Source organism: Camarhynchus parvulus, unplaced genomic scaffold, assembly GCF_901933205.1.
Source record: "Camarhynchus parvulus unplaced genomic scaffold, STF_HiC, whole genome shotgun sequence".
NCBI classification, from domain to species: domain Eukaryota; kingdom Metazoa; phylum Chordata; class Aves; order Passeriformes; family Thraupidae; genus Camarhynchus; species Camarhynchus parvulus.
The window spans coordinates 85,975-108,553 of record NW_022148281.1 but is presented as its reverse complement, the minus strand read 5'-3'; the positions used below and the strand labels follow the sequence as shown (position 1 = coordinate 108,553).

Sequence of the window (22,579 nt, the reverse complement as noted above, 5' to 3'; positions counted from 1 at the left end):
GGGGGGATTTGGGGGAAATCCCCTGGAATTTGGGGCGGGGGGTTGGGATTCGGGGGGAACCCCGGGGATTTTGGGGGATCCAGAGGGTCCCTGAATAAAGGATGGAAAAGGCTTCGTGTTTGGGGCTTCTGTTTGGGTTTTTTTGGGGTCTCCATTTGGGTTTTTTTGGGTATTTTTTGGGTTAATTTTGGGTATTTATTTGGGTTTTTGGGGATCCCTATTTGGGATGTTTTGGGTGATCAACGGTCCAACGGAACCAACCAATAGGAATTTGCGATCTTGGGGCTCGCCCGCTGCTGCCCAATCCCAGCCGCGGACACAACGAGCCCTCCCTCCCACCCAATAGCAGCCGCCGGCTCATCCGCGGTGTTTTTCCGCGCCGCCCAATCCCCGCCTCGGATACTCGGGGCCGGCCCCTCCTCCAATGAGAAGGCGCGTTGTTGGCGTGGCGGGCGGTGGCGGGGCCAAGATGGCGGCGGCGCTGTCGGTGAGCGGGGCCGGGCCCGGGCCCGGAGCGGAGCCACCGGCGGGGCCCGGCCTGGCCCCCGAGGAGGAGCTGCCGCCGCTGGACCCGGCCGAGGTGCGGAGCCGCCTGGAGCACAGCGAGCGGCAGTTCCGCAATCGGCGGAAGGTGCTGATCCGCGGCTTACCGGCGGATGTGACCAACCAGGTGAGGAGGGACCGGGAACGGGACGGAGAACCGGGGTGAGGGCAAGGAGGGGAAACCGGGAAGAGGAACGGAAATGGGAACGCGGGCACTGAGCGGAGAACCGGGACCGGAATCGATCCCGGATCTCTCCTTCCTCCCGAACCTTTCCCTGCTCTGCCTCCAAATCCCGGCTTTTCCCCCCAAAATCCCGAATCCCCCAAAAAGCCGCCTGGAATTCCCGCAGCCCCCCCGGGTGCGTTTTTCCGGTCCCGGTCCCGGGGTGAAATCATCGCCCCGAGGCCGAAGGTTGGGAATTAACTGGGGAGGGGCAGAGGCTGGAGCCGGAGGAGCCGGTCTGGGAGGAAGAGGAGGAAGAGGAGGAGCAGCCGGAGCTTCCCGGGGTGTCCTGAGGGAATAAACCCTGGGATAAAGCCTGGAACGTCAAACTGGGGGCACCGCGAGGATCCTGAGGCGGCCCCCGGGAATTCCCGGGAATTCGGGAGTCCTCAAAAAGGGCGGTGGGAAAAGGGGGTTTGGAATTGGGAAAATTCCTAGAAAATGGGGTTTGGAATTCCTAGGAAAATGGGGTTTGGAAATGGGGAAATTCCTAGAAAAATGGGGTTTGGAAAAGGGGAAGATTAGTGGGAAAAGGGGAAGGATTCCTGGAGAAAAGGGCTTTGGCAAAAGGGAAGGATCCTTCCCGCCCTGTGAGCGCCACTCTCTTTTCCCCCATTTCCATGGAAAATCCCGTTTTTCTCCAGGATATCCACGAGCTGCTGAAGGACTACGAGCTCAAGTATTGCTTTGTGGACAAGTACAAGGGGACGGGTGAGGAGCAGCTCTGGGCGTTGGGGATCAGCCCTGGATCCCTGGGACATCAGGGAACAGCCTGGGATGCGCTTCCATTCCGAGCCCCCTTTTTCCAGGAGTCCTCCCTTTTTCCAAACCCCATTTCTCCGTTAACTCTCCCCACTCCCAGACCCCGTTTCTCCACGATTCCCAGCCCTGTTTCTCCTCCCCATTCCCAAACCCCCTGTCTCCCTGTTTCTCGCCCTGTTCCCAAGCTCGTTTCTCCATTAACCCGCCGCATTGCCCAACCCCATTTCTCCCCCATTTCCCCCCACCTCTCCCCATTCCCAGTCCTATTCCCAACTCCATTCCCAGCCCCATTCCCAACCCCATCTCTCCCATTCCCAGCCCCATTCCCAGCCCCATTCCCAGCCCCACTCCCAGCCCCATTCCCAGCCCCACTCCCAGCCCCATCTCCCCCATTCCCAGCCCCATTCCCAGCCCCATCTCTTCCCGCCCCATTCCCAGCCCCATTCCCAGCCCCATCTCCCCCATTCCCAGCCCCATTCCCAGCCCCATTCCCAGCCCCATTCCCAGCCCCATCTTTCCCCATTCCCAGCCCCATTCCCAGCCCCATCTCCCCCATTCCCAGCCCCACCCCCCATTCCCAGCCCCATTCCCAGCCCCATTCTTCCCCCCCATTCCCAGCCCCATCTCCCCCATTCCCAGCCCCATTCCCGCCCCATTCCCAGCCCCATTTTTCTTCCCAGCCCCATCTCCCCATTCCCAGCCCCATCTCCCCATTCCCAGCCCCATCTCTCCCATTCCCAGCCCCATTCCCAGCCCCATTTCTCCCCATTCCCAGCCCCATTCCCAGCCCCATCTCTCCCCATTCCCAGCCCCATTCCCAGCCCCATTTCTCCCCCATTCCCAGCCCCATTCCCAGCCCCATCTCTCCCCATTCCCAGCCCCATCTCTCCCCATTCCCAGCCCCATTCCCAGCCCCATCTCCCCCATTCCCAGCCCCATTCCCAGCCCCATTCCCAGCCCCATCTCCCCTCCCAGCCCCGTTCCCTCTCTCTCCACGCTTCACGGGCCGAGCAGGCGGCCTCGGCGGTCGGGCGCTTCCACGGCCGCTCGCTGCGGCAGCGCGCGCTGCGGGTGCAGCTGCAGCCCACGGAGGCCGTGCTGTGCGTGGCCAACCTGCCGCGCCTGCTGACGCAGCCGCAGTTCGAGGAGCTGCTGCGGCCCTTCGGCAGCCTGGAGCGCTGCTTCCTGGTCTACAGCCCCGCCACGGGCCACTCCAAGGGCTACGGCTTCGTGGAGTTCATGAAGAAGGACTCGGCAGCCCGGGCGCGCTCGGAGCTGCTGGGCAAGCAGCTGGGCAGCCGCAGGCTGCACGTGCACTGGGTGGATGCGGCACTGCGCGCCGCGCGTGGACAGGCCCCCGAGCTGCTGCACTTCGCGCTGCCTGTTCTGCGGCGTGGACAGGCTGCGCCGTTCCAGCGGTCTGGAGCGCCCTTCTGCAGGGGCTTAGGGCTTTGTGTTCCAGAGGGTCTGCGAGCCCTCCTTCTGCCAGGTGGGCTTTGGGGTGTTCCAGAGGGTCTGCGAGCCCTCCTTCTGCCAGGTGGGCTTTGGGGTTTGGGGTTTGGGGGTTCTGGGGTGTTCCAGAGGGTCTGTGAGCCCTCCTTCTGCCAGGTGGGCTTTGGGGTTTGGGCTTTGGGGTGTTCCAGAGGGTCTGTGAGCCCTCCTTCTGCCAGGTGGGCTTTGGGGTGTTCCAGAGGGTCTGCGAGCCCTCCTTCTGCCAGGTTGGGTCACACAGAGGGTTTGGGGTCCGGGCTTTGGGGATGCAGGAGGAATTTAGTGAGATCCAAGGGATTAGGGGATGAAGGGTGGATTTAGGGGTTTGGGTGCCTGGGATGGATTTGGGGCTGGGGCGTTTAGGATGACTGGCGACATCCAGAGATTCAGGGCGGATTTGGGGTTCTGGGTGGGATTTCCCCCGGTTTGTCCCCACTGTCCCTCACTGTCCCCCTGTCCGTCCCTGTCCGTCTGTCCCCAGCTGGCCATCGGGCAGGACGGGCAGCCCAAGGGTTTTGCTGTTCTGGAGTTCGAGTCGCCCGAGGCGGCCGAGCGAGCCCAGGAGGCCACGGACGGGTTCCCTCTGTCCGGGCAGCACATCCGTGTGTCCTTCTGGGCCCCCGGGCCCTCCGGCCGCAGCATGCTGGCCGCGCTGATCGCCGCCCAGGCCACGGTGAGCCTTCCTCAGCAGCAGCATCCTCGTCATCATCCTCGTCCTCCTCTTCCTCCTCCCTGCCTTGCCCTGAGATTTTTGGGCGTTGTGCTCGTGCTGAGAGCTGGGATCCTGCTGGGATCACCCCGATCTTTCCGGGATCAGGAACCCCAAATCCCAAACCCCCAAATCCCAAACCCCAAAACCCCAATCCCAGATCCCACACCCCAAAACCCCAATCCCAGATCCCAAACCCCCAAATCTTTGGGGTTTCCCCTGGATCCCTCAGCTCCCCACACCCCACAAATCCCATTTTCCCTGTTCCAGGCTCTGAACCGTGGCAAGGGGCTGCTCCCCGAGCCCACCCTGCTGCAGATCCTGGGCAGCCTGGGGAACCCGGCCTCACTGCAGCTGCTGCTCAACCCCCTGCTCCAGGGGGCCCTGGGGGCCAAGCAGGGTACGAGGGGAATTTTGGGGCAAAAAACGGGGATTTTGGGGAATTCCTGTGCCATTCCTCCTCCTGTTCCCAGCAGGAATTTTGGGAGCTGCTCCCTCCCTTCCCCTGGTGCCCAACCCGGCTCTCTCCACGGCTCTGCTCCAGCTGGCTCTGCACAGCCAGGCCCAGGTAGGCTGAAATTCCCACTTTTCTCCTGGAATTTTCCTGCTTTCCCTGGAATTCTCCTGTTTTCCCTGGAATTCTCCTGTTTTCCCAGCTTTTTTCCCTGGAATTTTGCTCTTTCCCAGGGTTCTTTCCACGCAGGGTCAGGATTCCCATGGATTTTTTCATGGATAATCCACTTCCATGGGGTTTTTTTGGGGGGGGATAATCTCCCTTTTCAGGGCGTTTTCCTGCTTTTTTTCCCTTCCAGAAACCGGGAATTTTGGGCGATTCCCCGCTGAGCTCCCTGGCCCAGCCCCCCGGGAAGCTCCTGGGGGAGATCCCCTCAGGTAAAGCCGGAATTGCAGCACACCTGGAGCCCCACGTGGGGGGCTCTCCCCTCTGGAGGGGCAATTGGGGAAGGGAAAATTCCCCCCAAAAACGGGAAACCTCGGATTTGGGGTGGGGAAAGGGGGATTTGGGTGGGGAAAGGGGGATTTGGGTGGGGGAAAGGGGGATTCTAATGGGAAAAGGGGGAATTGGTTGGGAAAAGGGAGGTTTGGGTGGGAAAAGGGGGATTTGGGTTGGGAAAATAGAGATTTGAATGGGAAATGGGGGTTTGGGTGGTAAAAGTATGATTTGGGTAGGGAAAGGGGGGTTTGGGGTGGGAAAAGATGGGTTTGGGTGGGAAAAGGGGATTCTGATGGGAATTTTGGGTTTGGAAATGGGGGATTCCTGTGTGTCCCCCAGCCCCACTCGCTCTCCCCTCTGCTTTGAGCTCTTTTCCCGTTTTTCCCCCATTCCCACACCCCCGAGTTCCCATTTTCGGGGGGCTGCGGCCGGGCTGGCTCTGAGCCCCTTCCCTCCCGCTGCAGGCGCGCCCGGGGACGGGGCCCAGCCCCGCGGGAAGTCCCCGGTGCTGGCGCCGTTCCTGGCGCAGGACAAGGCAGCGCTGGGACCCCCAGGGACCCCCCCGGCGCTGGGACCCCTCCCCAAGCCCCTCCCCAAAGCCCAGCAGGGCGAGAGCGGAGCCCCCGCCCCCACGGTGAGCAGCCCCCAGACCCAAAATCTGGGCTGGGACCCCCGAAATTCTGGGATGAGACCTCCAGTTACAATGGGGTGCGCTTCCCCCTCAAATATCAGGGGTGGGACCCTCAAAATTCCAGGATGGGACCCCCAAAATTCTGGGATGAGACCTCCAATTACAATGGGGTGCGCTTCCCCCTCAAATATCAGGGGTGAGACCCCCAAAACTCCAGGGTGGGACCCCCAAAACTCCAGGCTCAGACCCCCAAAAATCCGGGGTGAGACCCCCAAAATTCTCGGATGGGACCCCCAGATTCTGGCAGCTTCCTGAGATGCCCCCAAGAATCCCCAAATCCCACCAAGATCCCCCCAAACCCCACCCAGGACCCCCCAAACCCCCTCGGGGACCTCCCTGAGCCCCCCCAAATTCCGCCGCAGGTCTCTCTCCTGGGGGAGCCCCCCAAAGACCTGAGGATCCCCCTCAATCCCTACCTGAACCTGCAGAGCCTGCTGCCCGCGCCCGGCCTGCCCGGTGAGTCGCAGGAAATTCCCTTTTTATTCCCAGAAATTCCCCCCTTTTTTGGGGCAGATTTCCCTCTTTTTAACCAATCCCACGTTTCTTTTTTCCCAGGAAAAGGGTTTAAGGCGAAACCCGGAGTTTTGGGGACCCCCCCGCCCGACGCCTTCGCCGTGGAGTTCCCGGTCAGGGGCAATTTTGGGTTGGAACTGGGAGGTTTTGGGGAGTTTTAAGCTGAGGATAAAACCCCCAATTCCCTGGTTTTCCTGGGAGTTGGAGAACTTTGTTTTTTCCAGAAAATTAGGGGAGAAAAAACCAAACCCAAACCTCAATTTTTTAATGGGAATTGGAGAGGAAAAAAACCCCAAAACCTCAGTTTTTTATGGGAATTGGAGGGGAAAACACCCAAAATCTGTTTTTCGTGGGAATTAAAGACACCCCCCACCCCCAAACTCCCCATTTTTCCTGGGAATTTGGGGATCCCCCCCTCTGAACCCCCAATTTGCCCCGGGCAGGATTTGGGGTCCCGGATTTTCCCCCAGCCCCGCGACCACGGCTCCATCCTGGGGGGCTTCGGGCACGGCAGGCACAAGGTAAAAAACCTGAATTTTTGGGGGGAATTTTGGGGTTTTTTGCAGTTTTTTGGGGGTTTACAGCTGCCTGTGCTCCCCTTGCAGGTCTCCCCCTCCTCGGGGTTGGACAGGGGGGCTCTGGGACCCCCGGGGCCCCCCTTTTTCTCAGGATCCCCCAGTTCCTACTTCACCAGTGGCCTCCAGGCCGGGCTCAAGCAGAGCCACCTGAGCAAGGTGAGACCCCTCCCCAAATTCTGCATCCCTGCCCTTTTTCCCTTAAATCCTTAAAAATCTGATCAAACTCCCTAGGAATTCCTTAAAATCCCATCAAAATCCCCTAAAATCCCATCAGAATCCCATCAAATCCCTCCAATTTTAATGATTTTCACCCCAGACCTTTTTTTCCCTTAAAATCCTTTAGAATTCCTTAAAATTCCTTCCAAACCCTCTTGAAATCCCTAAAAAGCCTTTTAAAAATCTCCTTAAAACCCCTTAAAATCTTAAAAACTCCTAAAATCCTTTAAAATTGTTTAAAATCCCCCGAAATCCCTTAAAATCCATTTAAATCCCCTAAAATCCTTTAAAATCCCTTAAAAACCCCTAAAATCCCTTAAAAACCCCTAAAATCCCTTAAAAATTGTTTTTAAATCCCATAAAACCCCTTAAAATCCATTTAAATCCCCTAAAACCCGTTAAAATCCTTTAAAATCCCTTAAAACCCCTAAAATCCTTTAAAAATTGTTTTAAAATCCCCCCGGAACCCCTTAAAATCCATTTAAATCCCTTAAAATCCCTTAAAAACCCCTAAAATTGCTTAAAAACCCCTAAAATCCCTTAAAAATTGTTTTAAAATCCCCTGTAAAGCCCCTTAAAATCCATTTAAATCCTTTAAAATCCCTTAAAACCCCTAAAACCCCTTAAAAATTGTTTGAAACCCTCTTGCAAGCCCCCTTTAACCCCCCTCAAATTGAATTTTTCCTGTTTTTCCCCCCAGGCCGTCGCCGTCCCCCCGAGCTCCGACTCCATCCTCGCCTTGGCTCCCCCCAGTTCTCACCCCAAGGTACCAAACGCCCCCGAAATGACCCAAAACGGCCCCAAAAGGAGCCGGCCCGAGCGGGAATTCTCGTTCTGCAGACGCCGCTGGGGGGGCACAAGAGGGGCTTCTCCCACCTGCTGCCGTCGCCCGAGCCCAGCCCCGAGGGCTCCTACGTGGGCCAGCACTCGCAGGGCCTGGGCGGCCACTACGCCGACTCCTACCTGAAGAGAAAAAGGATATTTTAGTGGGGGAAAACCCCGAAAAAATCCCCGAAAAAATCCCCGAAAAAATCCCCAAAACAAACCCCAAAAAAACCCCAAAACAAACCCCGAAAAAACCCCAAAACAAACCCCCAAAAAACCCCAAAACAAACCCCAAAAAAATCCCCCAAAAAAATCCCTCAAAAACCCCAAAACAAACCCCAAAAAAATCCCCAAAAGAATCCCAAAACAAACCCCAAAAAATCCCCCAAAAACCCCTCAAAAACCCCAAAACAAACCCCAAAAAACCCCAAAACAAACCCCGAAAAAAATCCCCAAAACAAACCCCAAAACAAAACCCAAAAAAATCCCCAAAAAATCCCCAAAACAAACCCCCAAAACCAAACAAACCCCAAAACAAACCCCCAAAAAATCCCCAAAACAAACCCCCAAAAACCCCAAAACAAACCCCAAAACAAACCCCCAAAAACCCCAAAACCCCAAACAAACCCCAAAAAATCCCCCAAAAAAACCCCGAAAAATCCCCAAAAAAACCCCCAGAAAAATCCCAAAACAAACCCCAAAAAACCCCAAAAAAATCCCCAAAACAAACCCCCAAAAATCTCAAAACAAACCCCAAAACAAACTCCAAAACAAACCCCAAAAAATCCCCCAAAAATCCCTCAAAAAACCCCAAAACAAACCCCGAAAAATCCCCAAAAAATCCCAAAACAAACCCCAAAAAATCTCCCAAAAAATCCCAAAACAAACCCCAAAACAAACCCCGAAAAAATCCCCCAAAAATCCCAAAACAAACCCCAAAAAACCCCAAAACAAGCCCCAAAAAAAACCCCAAAAAAATCCCCCAAAAAATCCCAAAACAAACCCCAAAAAACCCCCAAAAATCCCCCAAAAAAATCCCCCAAAAAACTCCAAAAAATTTAAAAAAAACCAAACAACCCCCCGCAAAAATTTCAAAATAACCCTCCCAAAAATCTCAGAAAAATCCTCCAAAAAACTCCCCCAAAAAAACCCCAAAGATAATTTTTTTTAAAAAAACAAAAACCTCAAAAAAAACCCCAAAAAATCCCAAATCCTGCCCAAACCCTGCGCGTCGGTTTTTGCTTTGTTTTCATCACAGTTTTGTTTCCTCTGGATTTATTTTTGTTTTAATCCCCGTTTTTGGGGTTTTTTTGGGTTTTTTTTTTTTTTGAGGTTTTTGTTTTTAAGCGATTTTAAGATTTTCAGCACCCCTTGAAGGATTCGGGGAGGATTCCCTAAATTTTTGGTTTTTTTTTTCTGCCTCCCCCTCCCCAGAGCAGCCCCCGGAGCCCCCCAGAAACGCTCCCTGCCTTAACTGCTGCTTTTGGGGTGGGGTCCCCAAAATTCCAGGCATCCCCGGCCTTTTTTGGGGGGGATTCCCACTTTTTTCCCACTTTGGGGTTTTCCCCGCTTTGGGGTTGGTTTTGGGGTGGGGTCTCCCCATTTGTTTGGGGTCCAATCCCTCTCTTTAACCATTTCACTGGGTGCATTGTTTTGCTGTTTATTTTTATTTTTTTTGTGTTTCCCCCTTTTTTTAACAACTGGAGCCGCTGCCGTTTTACGCTTTTTTGGGGTAAAATCGGCCTTTTTACTTCAACGCTGTTTTGGTTTTTAATTGAGCAAATCTTCCTCCTTTCTCCTTCGTTTTCTGGGGGGGTTTCCCGGGATTTGAATCTTTTCTCTGTTTTTACTGTCTGGTTTTGCTGTAAGGGGGGATCCGGGGGGGGCTGTGTCCCCCTCGCCCCCTTCCCCCCCAAATAAAGTTCTATTTATATCTCTGCCCCCACCTTTTTTTTATTATTATTATTATTTTGGTATTTCGGTGTCATTTCGTTATTTCTGCTTCCTTCTCATGTCGGGGGGAACTCCTTGCGCCCCCTCCCCAAAAAATCACCCAGCCTGCCCACAACACCCCCCTTCCCCATCAGAGAGGCCCCCTCCTCGTGCCTGACCCCACAAACTCCCCCTGGACCCCAAAATCCCCGATTTTCCCCAAAATTCCCCAATTTCTGCCCAAATCCGCGGCCGGGCTTTAGGACCCAGCGCGGGCCCCGCCCCCGCGGGGTCACGTGGGCGGTCACGTGCGCCCGGCATGGCGGCGCCCGTGGCGCGCGGCGGCTCCGTGACGCGGCGGCTGCTCCGCGGCGTCTCCCGCGGCCTCAGCGGCGCCGGGGCCCCGGCCGAGGAGCCCGAGGCCGCCCTGTGGGTACCGGGAACGCCCCCCCGGGGCGGCGGCGCCCGAACGGAACCGGGGCCCGGTGCTGAGCCCGGTGTCGTGTGTCCCCCCCCCCTTTCCCCAGGGTTAACGTCGTCTTCGTGGACCGGGAGGGGCGGCAGGTGCCGGTGCGCGGCAGAGTCGGTGACAACGTGCTGCACCTGGCGCAGCGGCACGGGCTGGAGCTGGAGGGTCGGGACCGGGAACGGGAGCGGGACGGGGGCGGGACCGGGAACGGGAGCGGGGCTGGGAACGGGACTGGCGGAAACGCGCTCGGGGCTCCGGGAGGCTCCTGGTACTGCCGGAGAGGTCTCGCGGCGGTTGCGGTGCTGCCGGGAGGGTGTCGGTGCTGCCGGGGCGGTCCCGGTGCTCCCGGGCGCTCACCGGGCCGTCCCGCTGCCGCAGGCGCCTGCGAGGCCTCTCTGGCCTGCTCCACCTGCCACGTTTACATCAGCGAGCCGCACCTGGGCCGGCTCCCGGCGCCGGACGAACGGTAAGGGCCCCCCGGTCCCCCCGGTTCCCGTTACCCGGTCCCCCCGGTTCCCGTTACCCGGTCCCCCCGGTTCCCCGTTACCGGGTCCGTGCCCCCGCAGGGAGGAGGACCTGCTGGACCAGGCGCCGCTGCTGCAGGAGAACTCGCGGCTCGGCTGCCAGCTCCGCCTGAGCCCCGCGCTGGAGGGGGCGCGCATCGCCCTGCCCCGCCTCACCCGCAACTTCTACGTGGACGGGCACGTCCCCAAACCGCACTGACCCCAAACCCTCTGACCCCAAACCGCACTGACCCCAAACCCGCTGACCCCAAACCCACTGACCCCAAACCCACTGACCCCAAACCCTCTGACCCCAAAAACTCTCTGACCCCAAACCCTCTGACCCCAAACCTTCTGACCCCAAACCCACTGACCCCAAACCCTCTGACCCCAAACCCACTGACCCCGGGGGCACCCCTGAAACCCCCTGACCCGTGGGAGACCCCAAAAACCGCAGGGGAAACCCCAAACCCCGGGGGGGGAATCCCTAAAACCCTCTGACCCCGAGGGGACACCCCCAAACCCCCCTGACCCCAAACCCCGCTGACCCCGAGCCCCCCTATCTGGGCAGGGAACTCCCAGACCCCCCAGGGAAGGGGGACCCCCCTCAAAAATAAATTAATTTCCCCTCATCCGCGGCCACCCTCACATTCAGGGACTCGTCCCCAAACTGCCTGCCAAGGGGGGGGTCCAGCCCCAGGGGGGTTACAGGGCGACCCCCCACCAAAAAAAAATATTCCCGCGGTTCTGGATTTGCATAACGAGCGTTGGCTCATTAGTTAATTAATGAGTAATTGGGCTCATTTGGGTGCTGCTTTGGAGGGATCTGGGACGAGGATGGGGGTCCCGTGGGGGGCTTGGGGACAGGAGGTGGCGAGGCCGGGGTCCCGTGGGGGACACCCCGTGAGCACAGGATCGTTCATTGATCGTTCATTGATCGATTATTGATCGATTATTGATCATTTTATTGGGTGTGGCCCCCCCGGAGCACCCAGCCCTGAGTGGTGCCTGTGCCACGCTCGGCGCGGCTCCCAAACCCCTCAAATCGCCCCAAAATCCCCGAGGCGGGGTCTGTGGGGACCCCCAAACCCCACGGGGATGGTCCCGGTGCCGGTCCCGGTGCCAGCGGGCGCCTCCGGGTGAATCCTCGCCATCCTCCCCTCCCCAAACCGCCCCAAACCCCGCTGGGCCGGCTTTGGAGCTCCCGCAGGCCGGTGCCGGTGCCGGTCAGGGCGGGCTCAGCTGGATACCGAACACCTCCGGGCGGGGCTCCCGCTGCCGGTGCAGGCAGGCGGCCTCGGAGGAGCCCTCGGCGTCGCGCACGTTGTACTCGCCCTTCTTGCACGCCGTGCTCTTCAGGTAGAACCCGCCGGCCACGGCCAGCCCCAGCGCCGTGACCGCGCCCAGCGCTCCCAGCGCCGCCAGCAGCACCAGCCAGCTCTCTGCGGGCGGAGGCGCCGCTGACACCGGGGCAGGGCCGCCGGCACCGGGGCAGGGCCGCCGACACGGGGCAGGGCCGCCGACACCGGGGCAGGGCCGCCGATACCGGGCAGGGCCGCCGATACCGGGCAGGGCCGCCGATACCGGGGCAGGGCCGCCGCACCGGGCAGGGCCGCCGATACCGGGGCAGGGCCGCCGATACCGGGGCAGGGCCGCCGATACCGGGCAGGGCCGCTAACACCGGGGCAGGGCCGCCGGTACCGGGCAGGGCCGCCGACACCGGGCAGGGCCGCCGACACCGGGGCAGGGCCGCGGTACCGGGAGGGCCGCCGACACCGGGCCGCCGATACCGGGGGGCCGCTGCACCGGGGCCGCCGCACCGGGCAGGGCCCCGATACCGGGGCAGGGCCGCTAACACCGGGGCAGGGCCGCCGATACCGGGGCAGGGCCGCCGATACCGGGGCAGGGCGCGCGCGCCGCCGCCCCGCCCCCCCCTCGCTCACCGTCCACCCGCACCACGACGCTGCCGGCCCTCCGCCGCGTGCGGTTGCTCGCCGCACGCGTGTAGAGCCCCGGTTGGCCGTGGTGGCCCCGGTGACCGTGACCGAAGCGGTTGTCGGCGCCCAGCGCAGGTTGGGGGCGGGGGCAGCGCCAGGTGTAGGTGGGCGCCGGGACCCCCGGCGCCGCAGTCCACGGTGAAGCCGCCGCCGCGTGTGACGTTGGCGGAGGGCAGGACGCGCGACGGTGACGCCGGCGGGGCCGTCTGCGCCAGGGCGACAGCGGCGGTGCTGAGGCTGCCCCGAACCCGCGGTTCTCCCCGAATCGCCCCGCACTCACACTCCACGGCCACGCTGACGTTGCGGGACGGCGGAGCCGCGGCGTTGGTGGCCCGGCACTGGTAGGTGCCCGCGTGGGCGCGTGGGTGACATTGGCCGTGGCCCGGGCGGCTCCTGGCTGTCGCCCAGCTCGGTGGCGTTGGCGGGGTCGCCCAGCTTGGCGCAGGTGACGCGGGGCGGGGGGTTCCCGGTGGCGGCGCAGCCCAGCTCGGCCGGGGTCCCCTCCAGCCACCGCCGCCGCTCGGGGCAGCCGCGCTCGCCCAGGCTCGGCTGGTCTGGAAAACGGGGGGAGGCGGCCGGGGGAGCCCCGTGAGACCGCCCCGACCCTCCCGGGATCCACCGGGAGAGCCCCCGGCACCGCCGGGACCGCTCCGAACGCAGCCGGGCTCGGCTTCATCCCCGTCCCCATCCCCATCCTCATCCTCATCCTCATCCCATCCATCTCGGCACGGCTCTGGAATTCCCGGCATGGATGTGACACCCCTGTCCCCCCTGCCCCGCCCCACCCCGGTCCCGGTCCCTGCCACATCCCCACCCCCAGCACACCCCGGTGTCCCCTCCCCTCCCCGGTGTCGCACTCACACTCCACGGTGACAAGGACGCTCCGCACGGCCACCCCGTGCCTGTTGGTGGCTCTGCACACGTAGCGGCCGCCATCGGCCCGGGTGACCACGCGGCCGCGGGCGACCCCTCCGTGCTGGCTGCCACCGTGCTGAGTGCCACCGTGCTGAGTGCCACCGTGCTGGGTGCCACCGTGCTGAGTGCCACCGTCTCGAGTGCCGCCGTCTCGGGTGCCACCGTGCTGAGTGCCACCGTGCTGAGTGCCACCGTGCTGAGTGCCACCGTCTCGGGTGCCGCCGTCTCGGGTGCCACCGTGCTGGGTGCCACCGTGCTGAGTGCCACCGTCTCGGGTGCCACCGTCTCGGGTGCCACCGTCTCGGGTGCCGCCGTCGCGGGCACAGCGCGTGCTGGGCGGGGGGTCCCCATCGGCGCGACACTCCAGCTCCCGCCGCTGCCCCTCCACCCAGACCCGGCGTGCCGGACACCCCGACTCGGACATCGTGGGCTCATCTTGGGGGGACACAGAGGCCACCCGGTCACCGCGGCGGCCGCCGAGGGGCCCCCGAACCCCAACCCGGTGCCACTCACACTCCACGCGGACGGTGACGCGGCGGCTGCGCGTCCCCAGCGCGTTGGTGGCGTTGCACACGTAGGTCCCGGCGCGGGAGCGGGTCACCGGCTCGGGCTCGCCGGTGGCCACGGCGACGCCGTCGCGGCCGCACACCACGGTGGGCGCGGGGTTGCCGGTGGCGCGGCAGGACAGCGCTTCCCGCGCTCCCCGCACCCACGTGCGGTTACCGGGGCAGCCGCTGGCCGGGATTTCGGGAAGATCTGGGGAGAAAAACAAGGTATTTGGGGAATGCCGGGAGGGGCGGGCGGGGCCGCGGCTGGCGCGACACTCACAGAGCACCGCCAGCCGCGCGTCCGCGTCCTTTGTCACCACGCTGTCGCCCACCGCCAGGCTGGCCCGGCACCGGAACTCGCGGCCGTCGTCGTGGCGCCGGGCCAGCAGCCGGAGCTGCAGCCGGGGCTGCGGGCCCTCGGCCAGGACCCCGCCGTCCGCATCGCGGAGCTGCAGCCGCGCCGCGGGCGGCTCGGTGTTCCCGGCGTGGCACGTCACCGTCACCTCGCTGCCCGCCGCGGCCGGGGCCGGGCTCAGCTCCAGCGCGGGCGCGGGGAATCCTGCGGGAAGGTCCCACGCATGGATCCGAGGGGGTCCGCGGCGCCCCCGCCCCCGCCCCGGCGCCTTACGGTAAACGTGGAGCTGCCTCCGCGCCGTCCGCGCCACCGTGGCCACCGCGGCCGTGCAGCTCAGCTCCCGCGGGCCCGGGCTGCGCGGGGACAGCGCCGTGCTGGCCGTCACCGTGTCCCCGGCCACCGCCGCCGTGACGTTCAGCGGCTCCTGGTCCAGCGCGGCCGTGACGCGGATGTCCCCGGCCGGGAAGGCGCCGGTGATGCGGCAGCTGGCGTTGGCCACGGCGCCGGCCTCGAGGATGGCGGGGGCCTGGAGCTGGGGGGGATCCGGGAGAGCTGCGGGGACACCGGGGGAGGACGCGGGGTCACCGGCACTCGGGACACGTCCCCAGAACCGGGGACAGGATCCCGATGACCGCGAGGGTGACAACGCGGTCCCCGCGATGGGGACAAGGACGCCACGGCCGCCGCTCACCGAACACCGAGAGCGTGACGGGGACAGCGGCGCGGGCGAACAGGGGCCCGTGCGGCCGCAGGGACAGCTCGGCGTGGCAGGTGACGTCCTGGCCGTGGTCGCCGCGGGTGACGGTCAGCACGTGGCTCACGGCCACGCTGGCGCTGCCCTCGGCGTCGCCGAAGCTCTCGGTGCGCAGCGTTGCCCCGCGCCGCAGCGTCACCGTCAGGTTCCGCAGCGGGGCCACCTCCCGCACGTGGCACGTCAGGTTGCGGCTGTCCCCCACGGCCACCGCCGGCACCGGCTCCAGCTCCACGCGCTCCGGCAGCTCTGCGGACGAGGCGGATGCCACCGCGGTGTCCCCTCGGTGTCCCCAGGGGCTCCCCAAGGCACTCACGGTACACGAGGACGCCGGCGCTGGCGTTGGCCTCGGTGTCGCCGCAGCGGCCGGAGCAGGTGACGGGGCCGGGGCTCCACCGGGACACGTTGTGGAGCCGGAAGCTTTGCCAGCGGAGCCCCCCGGGCCCGGGGGTCGCGGGCAGGGCGGTGTCGAGCCCCAGCGTGGCGTTGTCCCCCGGGCAGGCGCTGCGGCTGCAGTTGACGGTCACCGAGCCCCCGAAGGCCACCACGGCCACCCGCGGCCACGCCACCACCGTGAAGGTGCCCCGGGCGACCCCTGCGGGACCCCACCGCGGGCAGTCCCCCCAGTTCCGGCTGGGGGGGACCCCGGTGACCCTGGACTGAGACCCCCCCCCACTGCCAGGTCCTGGGGGTGCCCCCGTGTGTCCCCAACCCCCCCGGTCCTAAAGGTCACTCTGATTTTGGGGTCCTGGGGGTCCCTGCCTGTGACCCCCCCCCCCAGTTTTAAGGTCTCCACAATTGGGTTGGGGGTCCCTGTGTGCCCCCCCAACACTAAAGGGCCTCTGGTGTTTTGGGGAGGTCTCTGGGGGTCCCCAGGGTCGTGTGCCCCCCCAATAAAAGTCGCTGCTGATTTCGGGCTCCCCCCCCCAGTTAATGGTCGCTGATTTTTGGGATCCTCAGAGATGCCCCCTCCCCATTCTGGGTTCCCCCCGCCCCCCCAAAAGAACCCTCGACTCCCCCCTCCCTTTTACCTGCGAGCGCCAGAACGAGGGGGGGCAAGAGCCGCGTGGCCGGGCCGGGGGGGCCCATCGGGAGAGGAGGAGGAGGGGGAGGAAGAGGAGGAGGAGGAGGAGGAGGATGGGGACGAGGATGGAGCGGAGGAGGATGGAGACGGCGAGGAGGGAGGGGAGAAGGGGAGGAAGAGGAGGATGAGGAGGGGGATGGAAACGGCGAGGAGGGGGAGGATGAGGATGGGGAGGGGGATGAAGCGGAGGAGGACGCAGGCGGGGGGGTGAAGAGGAAGAGGAGGATGGGGCAGAGGAGGAAGAGGCGGCTGAGGCCGAAGGCAGCTCCGCCGCTGCCGCGCGCGCCGCCGGTCCCGCGGGGCTGCTCCTCCCCCCGCCCACGCCGACCCCCCGTCCCCCCCACCCCCGCCCGGTGCTCGGCGCTTCACGAACGCCCCCCCCCCCCAAAGCCCCTCCCCCAACGCCCCCGGAGCCCTCCCCGCGTGGGCGGCTCCGGGCCGCGCGTGGGCGAAGCGACAGCGACAGACGGGAGCACCTGGGGCGGGGGCTGGGGACACCGGGACACCGGGACACCGGGACACCGGGCGGGACAACGGGGGCACGGCCCGCTCACCCCCCCAGTGACCCCCCCGGAAAAGCCCCCGGAACTGCAGAGCGCTGGCCCAGTCACCTGCAGCGTTTATTGGTGGGACGTGTCACTGTCGCCTCTGTCCCCTCCCTCCTGCTCCTTGTCCTCCCGCCAGCGCCGAAATCCCCGGGATTCAACCCGGGTGCTCCGCCCGGGGAGCGCCAAGACCTCCAAAGTCACCAAATCCACCCCAAAAAGCACGCGAGGGATAAAATCTGGAGCGAACCCCGGAGATCCACGCCGGGGCGCGGCTGGATTTCTCCATCCCGGTCCATCCCAGTCCATCCCAGTCCATCCCAGTCCATCCCAGTCCATCCCAGCCTGGGAGCCGCATCCGCCGCGCTGGCCCCGGCCGGTCCCCGCTGTCGTTGTCCCCTCGGTGGCCGCGGGGGGGGGACGGGCAGGGGGTCCCGGCCCCCCCACGGGCTCCCCACGCCTACGGGGCCGCGGATCCGTTGGGAGCGGCCGCGGAGCCGCCCTGGGGCCGCAGGGGCTGCGCGTCCGGCCGCCGGTGCCGCTTCCAGAGCCGGTATTCGCCGATTTTGCCCTGGCGGTAGAGGAGGTAGCCCGCGGCAGCGCTCAGGAGGATGACGACCGCCGGCAGCAGCGTCCCCAGGAGCACCGGGAGCAGCGGGACCGAGTCGTCATCTGGGGGGAAATGGGGCCGGGGTCAGTGGGGAGGGGGCTGCTGTGCCCCGGGACCACCAGGAGCCCCAAAACCCCAAAGACCTCCAAGAACCCAAAATATCCCGAAGACCCCAGAAGCCCAAAGACCCCCGGGACCCCTCACTCACACTGCACCCAGACGGTGACGTTGCGCTCGGCCGTCCCCAGCTCGTTGGTGGCCTGGCACAGGTAGGTCCCGGCGTGGGCGCGGTCGGCGGCATGGATGGATCCAGGGATGAGGGAATTCCCGTCCTTGGAACAGCTCACCTGCGGCTCAGGTGTGCCCCTGGCGCTGCAGGTCAGGGTCCCCTCCTGCCCCTCCGTCCAGATCTGCTGGGGAGGGCAGCGCTCGATGTCCAGCCGCGGTTTGACTGCGGGAAAGGCCGGGATAAGGACCAGGAAACGGAGGGAAAAGGACCAGGAAACGGAGGGATAAGGACCAGGAAAAGGAGGGATGGGGATGAGGAAAACGACGGATGGGGACAAGGAGAAGGCAGTGCAGGAGCCGGGAACACAGCGGCCGCGCCCTCACCCAGCACACGGATCCGCTGGGATTTGCTCCTCGAGGTGAAGGGCTTCATTCTGGCCTCACAGGTCACCTCCAGCCCCCTCTCTGCGTCCTCCTCCCTCACCGGCAGGCTGAAGGGCACCGGGGGCTTTTTAAAATCCATCAGGTCCCTCCCGCCGGCCAGCACCTTCACCTGGATGTCGCTGATGGCTCCATCTGGCAGGGAGCAGCTTCCCCTCAGCTCCGTGCCAGCCTCGGTGGTGTTGGTGACGTCCAGCAGCGGCACGGGGACATCTGTGGGTGACAGCACCATTATCATGTAGCAGCAATCAGGGAATTTCTCTCTTACTGCCTGGGGACACTCGGGTTGGTGGCACCGCGGTGTCACCCGGCCCTAGCGTGGTCACTCACAGAAGACCTGGACGGTGGCGTTGGTCTGGACCTCGCTGCCGCCCAGGCGGACGGTGCAGCCCAGCCGGACGCTGCCCTCCTTGCTGACCGTGACCGTGGCCGTGGCCTGGCGGCCGTCCTGGCTCAGCACCACCGGCCACGTGCGGTTGTTGGCCGTGATGGTGACGTTGGCGGCGGGGACGGCGCGCCCGATGCTGCAGGTGACGTTGAACGGCTTCTTCGGCTTTGGGTCCGAGGCTGACAGGGACACGAGGGGACCCTCGGGGGGCACTGGAACGGCGAGGGGACACTGGGGTCAGCCATGGCAGGAAAATGGGGAAAACAGCAGGAAAATAATGGGGGAAATCAACAGGAAAAGTGGGGGGGAAATGGGGAAAACAGCAGGAAAATAATGGGGGAAATCAACAGGAAAAGTGGAGGGGAATGGGGAAAACAGCAGGACAACAGCCCTGGGATGGGGTGGGGTAGCTCGCAGGGGTTGTGGTGAAAGGGGCCTGAATTACAAAATCCCCGTGAAATCCCTATAAAATCAGTTTTAAATCAATGTAAAATCACTATAAAATTCCATCCCATCCCATATTAATAAATCTACCTTCTATCCCACATAGCAAATAATTCTGACTAAACCCTTTTGTCTAAAGCTTTACCTCAACAAATGGTTCATTTTCCTACCAATACATCAATTTCCCACCCTTTATCCATCAGGACACAGCCCCGGTTTGCCTCCAGAATTCCACACTTGGCCCCACACTGGGGCCAAAAATCCGAAAATCGGATCCAGCCACCCCTGAGCTCCTCCTGGAGAACGAATCCAGAAATCTGGGGTGTCCTGGGGGGGGCTTGGGGGTTCTTTGTGCACCTCACGGGGCTTCCCCAGTCAGGAATTCCCAATTCCTTGAGACATTTGGTGGGGGGAAAGGCTCCCAGGCTCATCCTCATCCCTGAATTTTGGAGTTTTCCCAGCAGAACATCCCCAGCCGACATCACCGGGCTGCTGAGGAAGCCCCTAAAATTCGGGTGAAGCTCCTCCAGGAAGCAGAGGAAACCCCCCAGGGTGACTGGGAGGACTCCAAAGTGCAGGAGAAGCAGAGAAAAAAACCCCAAAAGTGCAGAGGAAACCCCCAAAAGTGCGGAAGAAACCCCCAAAATGGGTGAGGAATCCCCCAAAAGTGCGGAAGAAACCCCCAAAATGGGTGAGGAACCCTCCCAAAATGCGGAGGAATCCCCCCAAAATGCGGAGGAAGCCCCCGCGGGCCCTCGGGAGCCCCCCGGGCTGAGTGCCCGCCCGAGGCCGGGGGGATTCCCCGGCGGGGCCGCGATTTTCCGCCCCCCCGGAGCAGAACCGTCCCTCCCTTTCCCGGAATGGGCTCAGGAAGGGAGGGAGGGAGGGACGGGGGAAGAAAAATGCCCATGGCTTTTATGCATTTCGCAAGAATTTAACAAAATTCCCCGCTCCATCCCGCGGCGGGGACAACGACCGCGCGCGGCGGGGCCGCGACGGCTCCGCCACCGGCGGCAAACGGCGGCACGCGGGGCCCGCGCGCGCTCGTCCCCGGCACCCCCCGCCCACCCCCGGTGTCCCCTCACCTGCCACGACACCCAGGGCGCCCAGGGCCAGCGCCAGCAGCGCGGGGGCCACCATCCCGGCAGGGACAGCGGCTCCCGGTCCCGCGGGGGCGCCGGGACGCGCCGGGAACACCGGGGGCGGGGGGCCGGTGGGGGTCGGTGGGTTCAGGGTCTCTGGGTTGGATCCGGTGCCGGTCGGACCTCGGGAAGAGTCGGTTCTGGTTCTCCGGTTGGGTCGGTTCGGGTTCCCCGGGAGCACCGGGAAGGTTCGGTTCGGGGTCCCCGGGAAGTTTCGGTTCTGGTTCTCCGGTTGGGTCGGTTCTGGTTCCCCGGGAAGGTTCGGTTCGGGTTCCCCGGGCAGTTTCGGTTCGGGTTCTCCGGGAAGTTTCGGTTCTGGTTCCCCGGGAAGGTTCGGTTCGGGTTCCCCGGGATGGATCTCTCGGGGCTGCTCCGGTTCCGTCCGGGTCGGGGTCCTGGGCTTGGCTCTAGTTGCGCGCCGCAGTCCCCGTCGCCGTGTCCGTCCCTCGCTTTCTCCGTCTGTCTGTCCGCCCGCCGCCTCCCGGCCGGTCCCGCTCGCCGCTTTTATCCCCGGCCCGCCCCCGGGGATTTCCGGGGCTGCGGGGACTTCGGGCCGGGACCCGCGGGGGCTCGAGGGGCGGCCCGGGGAGGGCTCCGGCCTCTCCTGCCCCGCCCGGGACAATTTCCCTGTCCCCCTGTCCCGGGATGGGACAATTTCCCCTGTCCCCCTGTCCTGGGACGGGACAATTTTCCTGCCCCTCTTTCCCTCCTGCCCCTCTGCCACGTCCCCCTTGTCCCCTCCTTGTCACCCTTGCGGCCCCACCGTGTGCCCTCGAACCGGGGGGGGTCTCACCTTTGAGTCCCCAAGCCCTGATGTGCCACCCCCAGCTCGTGACGGGGCTGTCACCCGCCTGTCACCCACGGGGGTGGCTCCAGAGGCCACCATTGGGTGCCGGTGTCACCAGGGCTGCGACTTCCTCTATTCTGTCACTTTTTGACATCAGGGGACTTTTTGTCACCCCTGTTACCGTGGGAACATCCCTGATGTCCCCAGGGTGTCCCCAGGACGGTTCCAGCCCCGGGACATCCATCCCTGATGGCCGCAGGCTGTGCCGCGGTGTCCCCGGTGCCCGGCGGTGGCGCCCGGCCCTGCCACCCTCCCTCCTGTCACCTCCAGGCCACCAGGCCGGCTGCGGGGGGGGACGGGCCGGTGACACTTGTCACAGCCGCGGGCTTTCGCTTCTGCAGCCCAGGGGTGTCACATCCCCACCGCGCAGGGGACAGTCCCCTCCCCGCGCCACCGCCATTCCCCGGATCGCCCCTGGCCCTGGAATTTCGGGAATACCGGGAGCCTCCCGTGGGCCTGGCCGGGGTTTGGGGGGACACGGGGCACCGGGACACGGGGGGCAGGGACACTGGGGACAGGGACACGGGGACAGGGACACTGGGATGGGGGCAGGACAGGGACACTGGGGACAGGGACACTGGGATGGAATTCCAAGGACCTGGGGGAATGGGGATAGGGCAGACACAGGACAGAGCAGGGACAGCAGGGATGGCAGGGACAGGGACAGGGACAGGGACAGGGACAGGGACAGGGACAGGGACAGGGACAGGGACAGGGACAGCAGGAGCGCGCGGGTCAGGGGCAGGACGGGTGGGGACAGAGGGGACACGAAGGCGCCGCCAGCTCCCTCCGAGCGAACAGGACGTGCCACCCACACCTTCCCCCCGCAGGACGTGGCCCGGTGCCAGCGTCCCCTCGTGCCATTGTCACCTTCCGCCGGGGGCCCGGTCCCCTCCGGCCTCTTCCTGGCCCCCCGTGTCCCCCCCAGCCCCATTCGCGGCCTCTCCGTGGCCCTGTCCCCTCCTGTCCCCTCCTGTCCCCTGGTGTCGCCTCCCGGGCGGGTCAGGAAGCGGCTCCGGACCTGCCCCAGAGCCGGGAGCGATTCCCGGAATTGGCCCCTCACCTGGAAAACCGGGAAAAGCCGGAAAAAAACCGGAAAAAACTGGGGAAACCCCCAAAAATCACCGGGATCGGGACGGGCACGGCCGGGAGATCCCCCGAAAAAACAACCCAGGAGGAGGAGGAGGAGGAGGAGGAGGAGGGAGGTGCGGAATTCTAGCGGTTCCTTGCCATACGCGGACACCCAGAAAGGTCCCGGTTCCTCCCAGTTTTGCCCCAGTTCCCCCTCAGTTGGGTCCCCGGCCCCCTCAAAATTCCCAATTTCCCGATTTTTTCTCGGGATATTCCCCCAAAACCCGCGCCAGCACCCCTGGGACCCCAAGAGGACCACGGGGATTCCTAAAATTCCCCTCGGGACCCCCAAAATTCCCCCAAAACCTTGACCCCCCAGTGCAGGCATTCCCAGATTTCCCCCCGTCCCAAATTTCCCAGGAATCAGGTGAGGTCAGGATTTGTTTTTCCCGAATTTCCTCCTTTTCCGGCTCCCACCTTCCCAAGGTGTGTGAGGGGAGGGGGACACTTGGGGACATTTGTGAGGGGGGGGGACACACGCACAGATAAAAATCCCTCTGGCACCAGGACCCCGAAATTCCCGAAATTCCACCCAAAGGGACAAAACCCGTGGGAAAACCCGGGGTGAGGAGGAGGAGGGGCTGGAACAGGGTTTGAGCTCCAAAAGGGGTTGGGGTATTGGGGAGGGGGCTGGGATGGGAGCTGGATTGGGGGGAGACCCCAGAGGGATTGGGATACGGGGGGAGCCCCAAAAGGAGGTGGGAACCTCCTGATTCCACCCGAAATAAAAACAACAACAATGGAAA

At 63.5% G+C, this 22,579-nt stretch overlaps 3 protein-coding genes across 3 annotated transcripts; 2 read left to right on the top strand and 1 right to left on the bottom strand.

The window, feature by feature from the left end:
* The first annotated feature begins 460 nt into the window (after nucleotides 1-460).
* On the top strand, nucleotides 461-7,745 carry RAVER1 (ribonucleoprotein, PTB binding 1). The gene is given in 15 exon segments (XM_030970177.1): nucleotides 461-670; nucleotides 1,411-1,483; nucleotides 2,520-2,899; nucleotides 2,901-3,017; nucleotides 3,501-3,692; nucleotides 3,999-4,128; nucleotides 4,205-4,296; nucleotides 4,541-4,619; nucleotides 5,145-5,314; nucleotides 5,734-5,827; nucleotides 5,927-5,997; nucleotides 6,328-6,405; nucleotides 6,490-6,618; nucleotides 7,379-7,444; nucleotides 7,519-7,745. Coding segments are annotated over 15 exon segments (2,019 nt in total). The 5' UTR covers nucleotides 461-469; the 3' UTR covers nucleotides 7,666-7,745.
* Nucleotides 7,746-9,748: 2,003 nt separating this feature from the next.
* Nucleotides 9,749-10,689, top strand: FDX2 (ferredoxin 2). The gene is made up of 4 exons (XM_030970192.1): nucleotides 9,749-9,864; nucleotides 9,963-10,069; nucleotides 10,283-10,370; nucleotides 10,471-10,689. The coding sequence occupies exons 1-4, from the start codon at nucleotides 9,755-9,757 to the stop codon at nucleotides 10,625-10,627; spliced, it is 462 nt and encodes a 153-aa protein (XP_030826052.1). The 5' UTR covers nucleotides 9,749-9,754; the 3' UTR covers nucleotides 10,628-10,689.
* Nucleotides 10,690-11,347: 658 nt separating this feature from the next.
* LOC115916423 (intercellular adhesion molecule 5-like) lies at nucleotides 11,348-16,135 on the bottom strand. The gene is made up of 8 exons (XM_030970135.1): nucleotides 16,005-16,135; nucleotides 15,290-15,568; nucleotides 14,914-15,222; nucleotides 14,496-14,774; nucleotides 13,266-14,426; nucleotides 12,685-12,958; nucleotides 12,351-12,610; nucleotides 11,348-11,849 (listed from the first exon to the last, which is right to left on the bottom strand). Exons 1-8 carry the CDS (start codon nucleotides 16,060-16,062, stop codon nucleotides 11,635-11,637), a joined length of 2,835 nt encoding a protein of 944 aa, XP_030825995.1. The 5' UTR covers nucleotides 16,063-16,135; the 3' UTR covers nucleotides 11,348-11,634.
* Nucleotides 16,136-22,579: the final 6,444 nt, after the last annotated feature.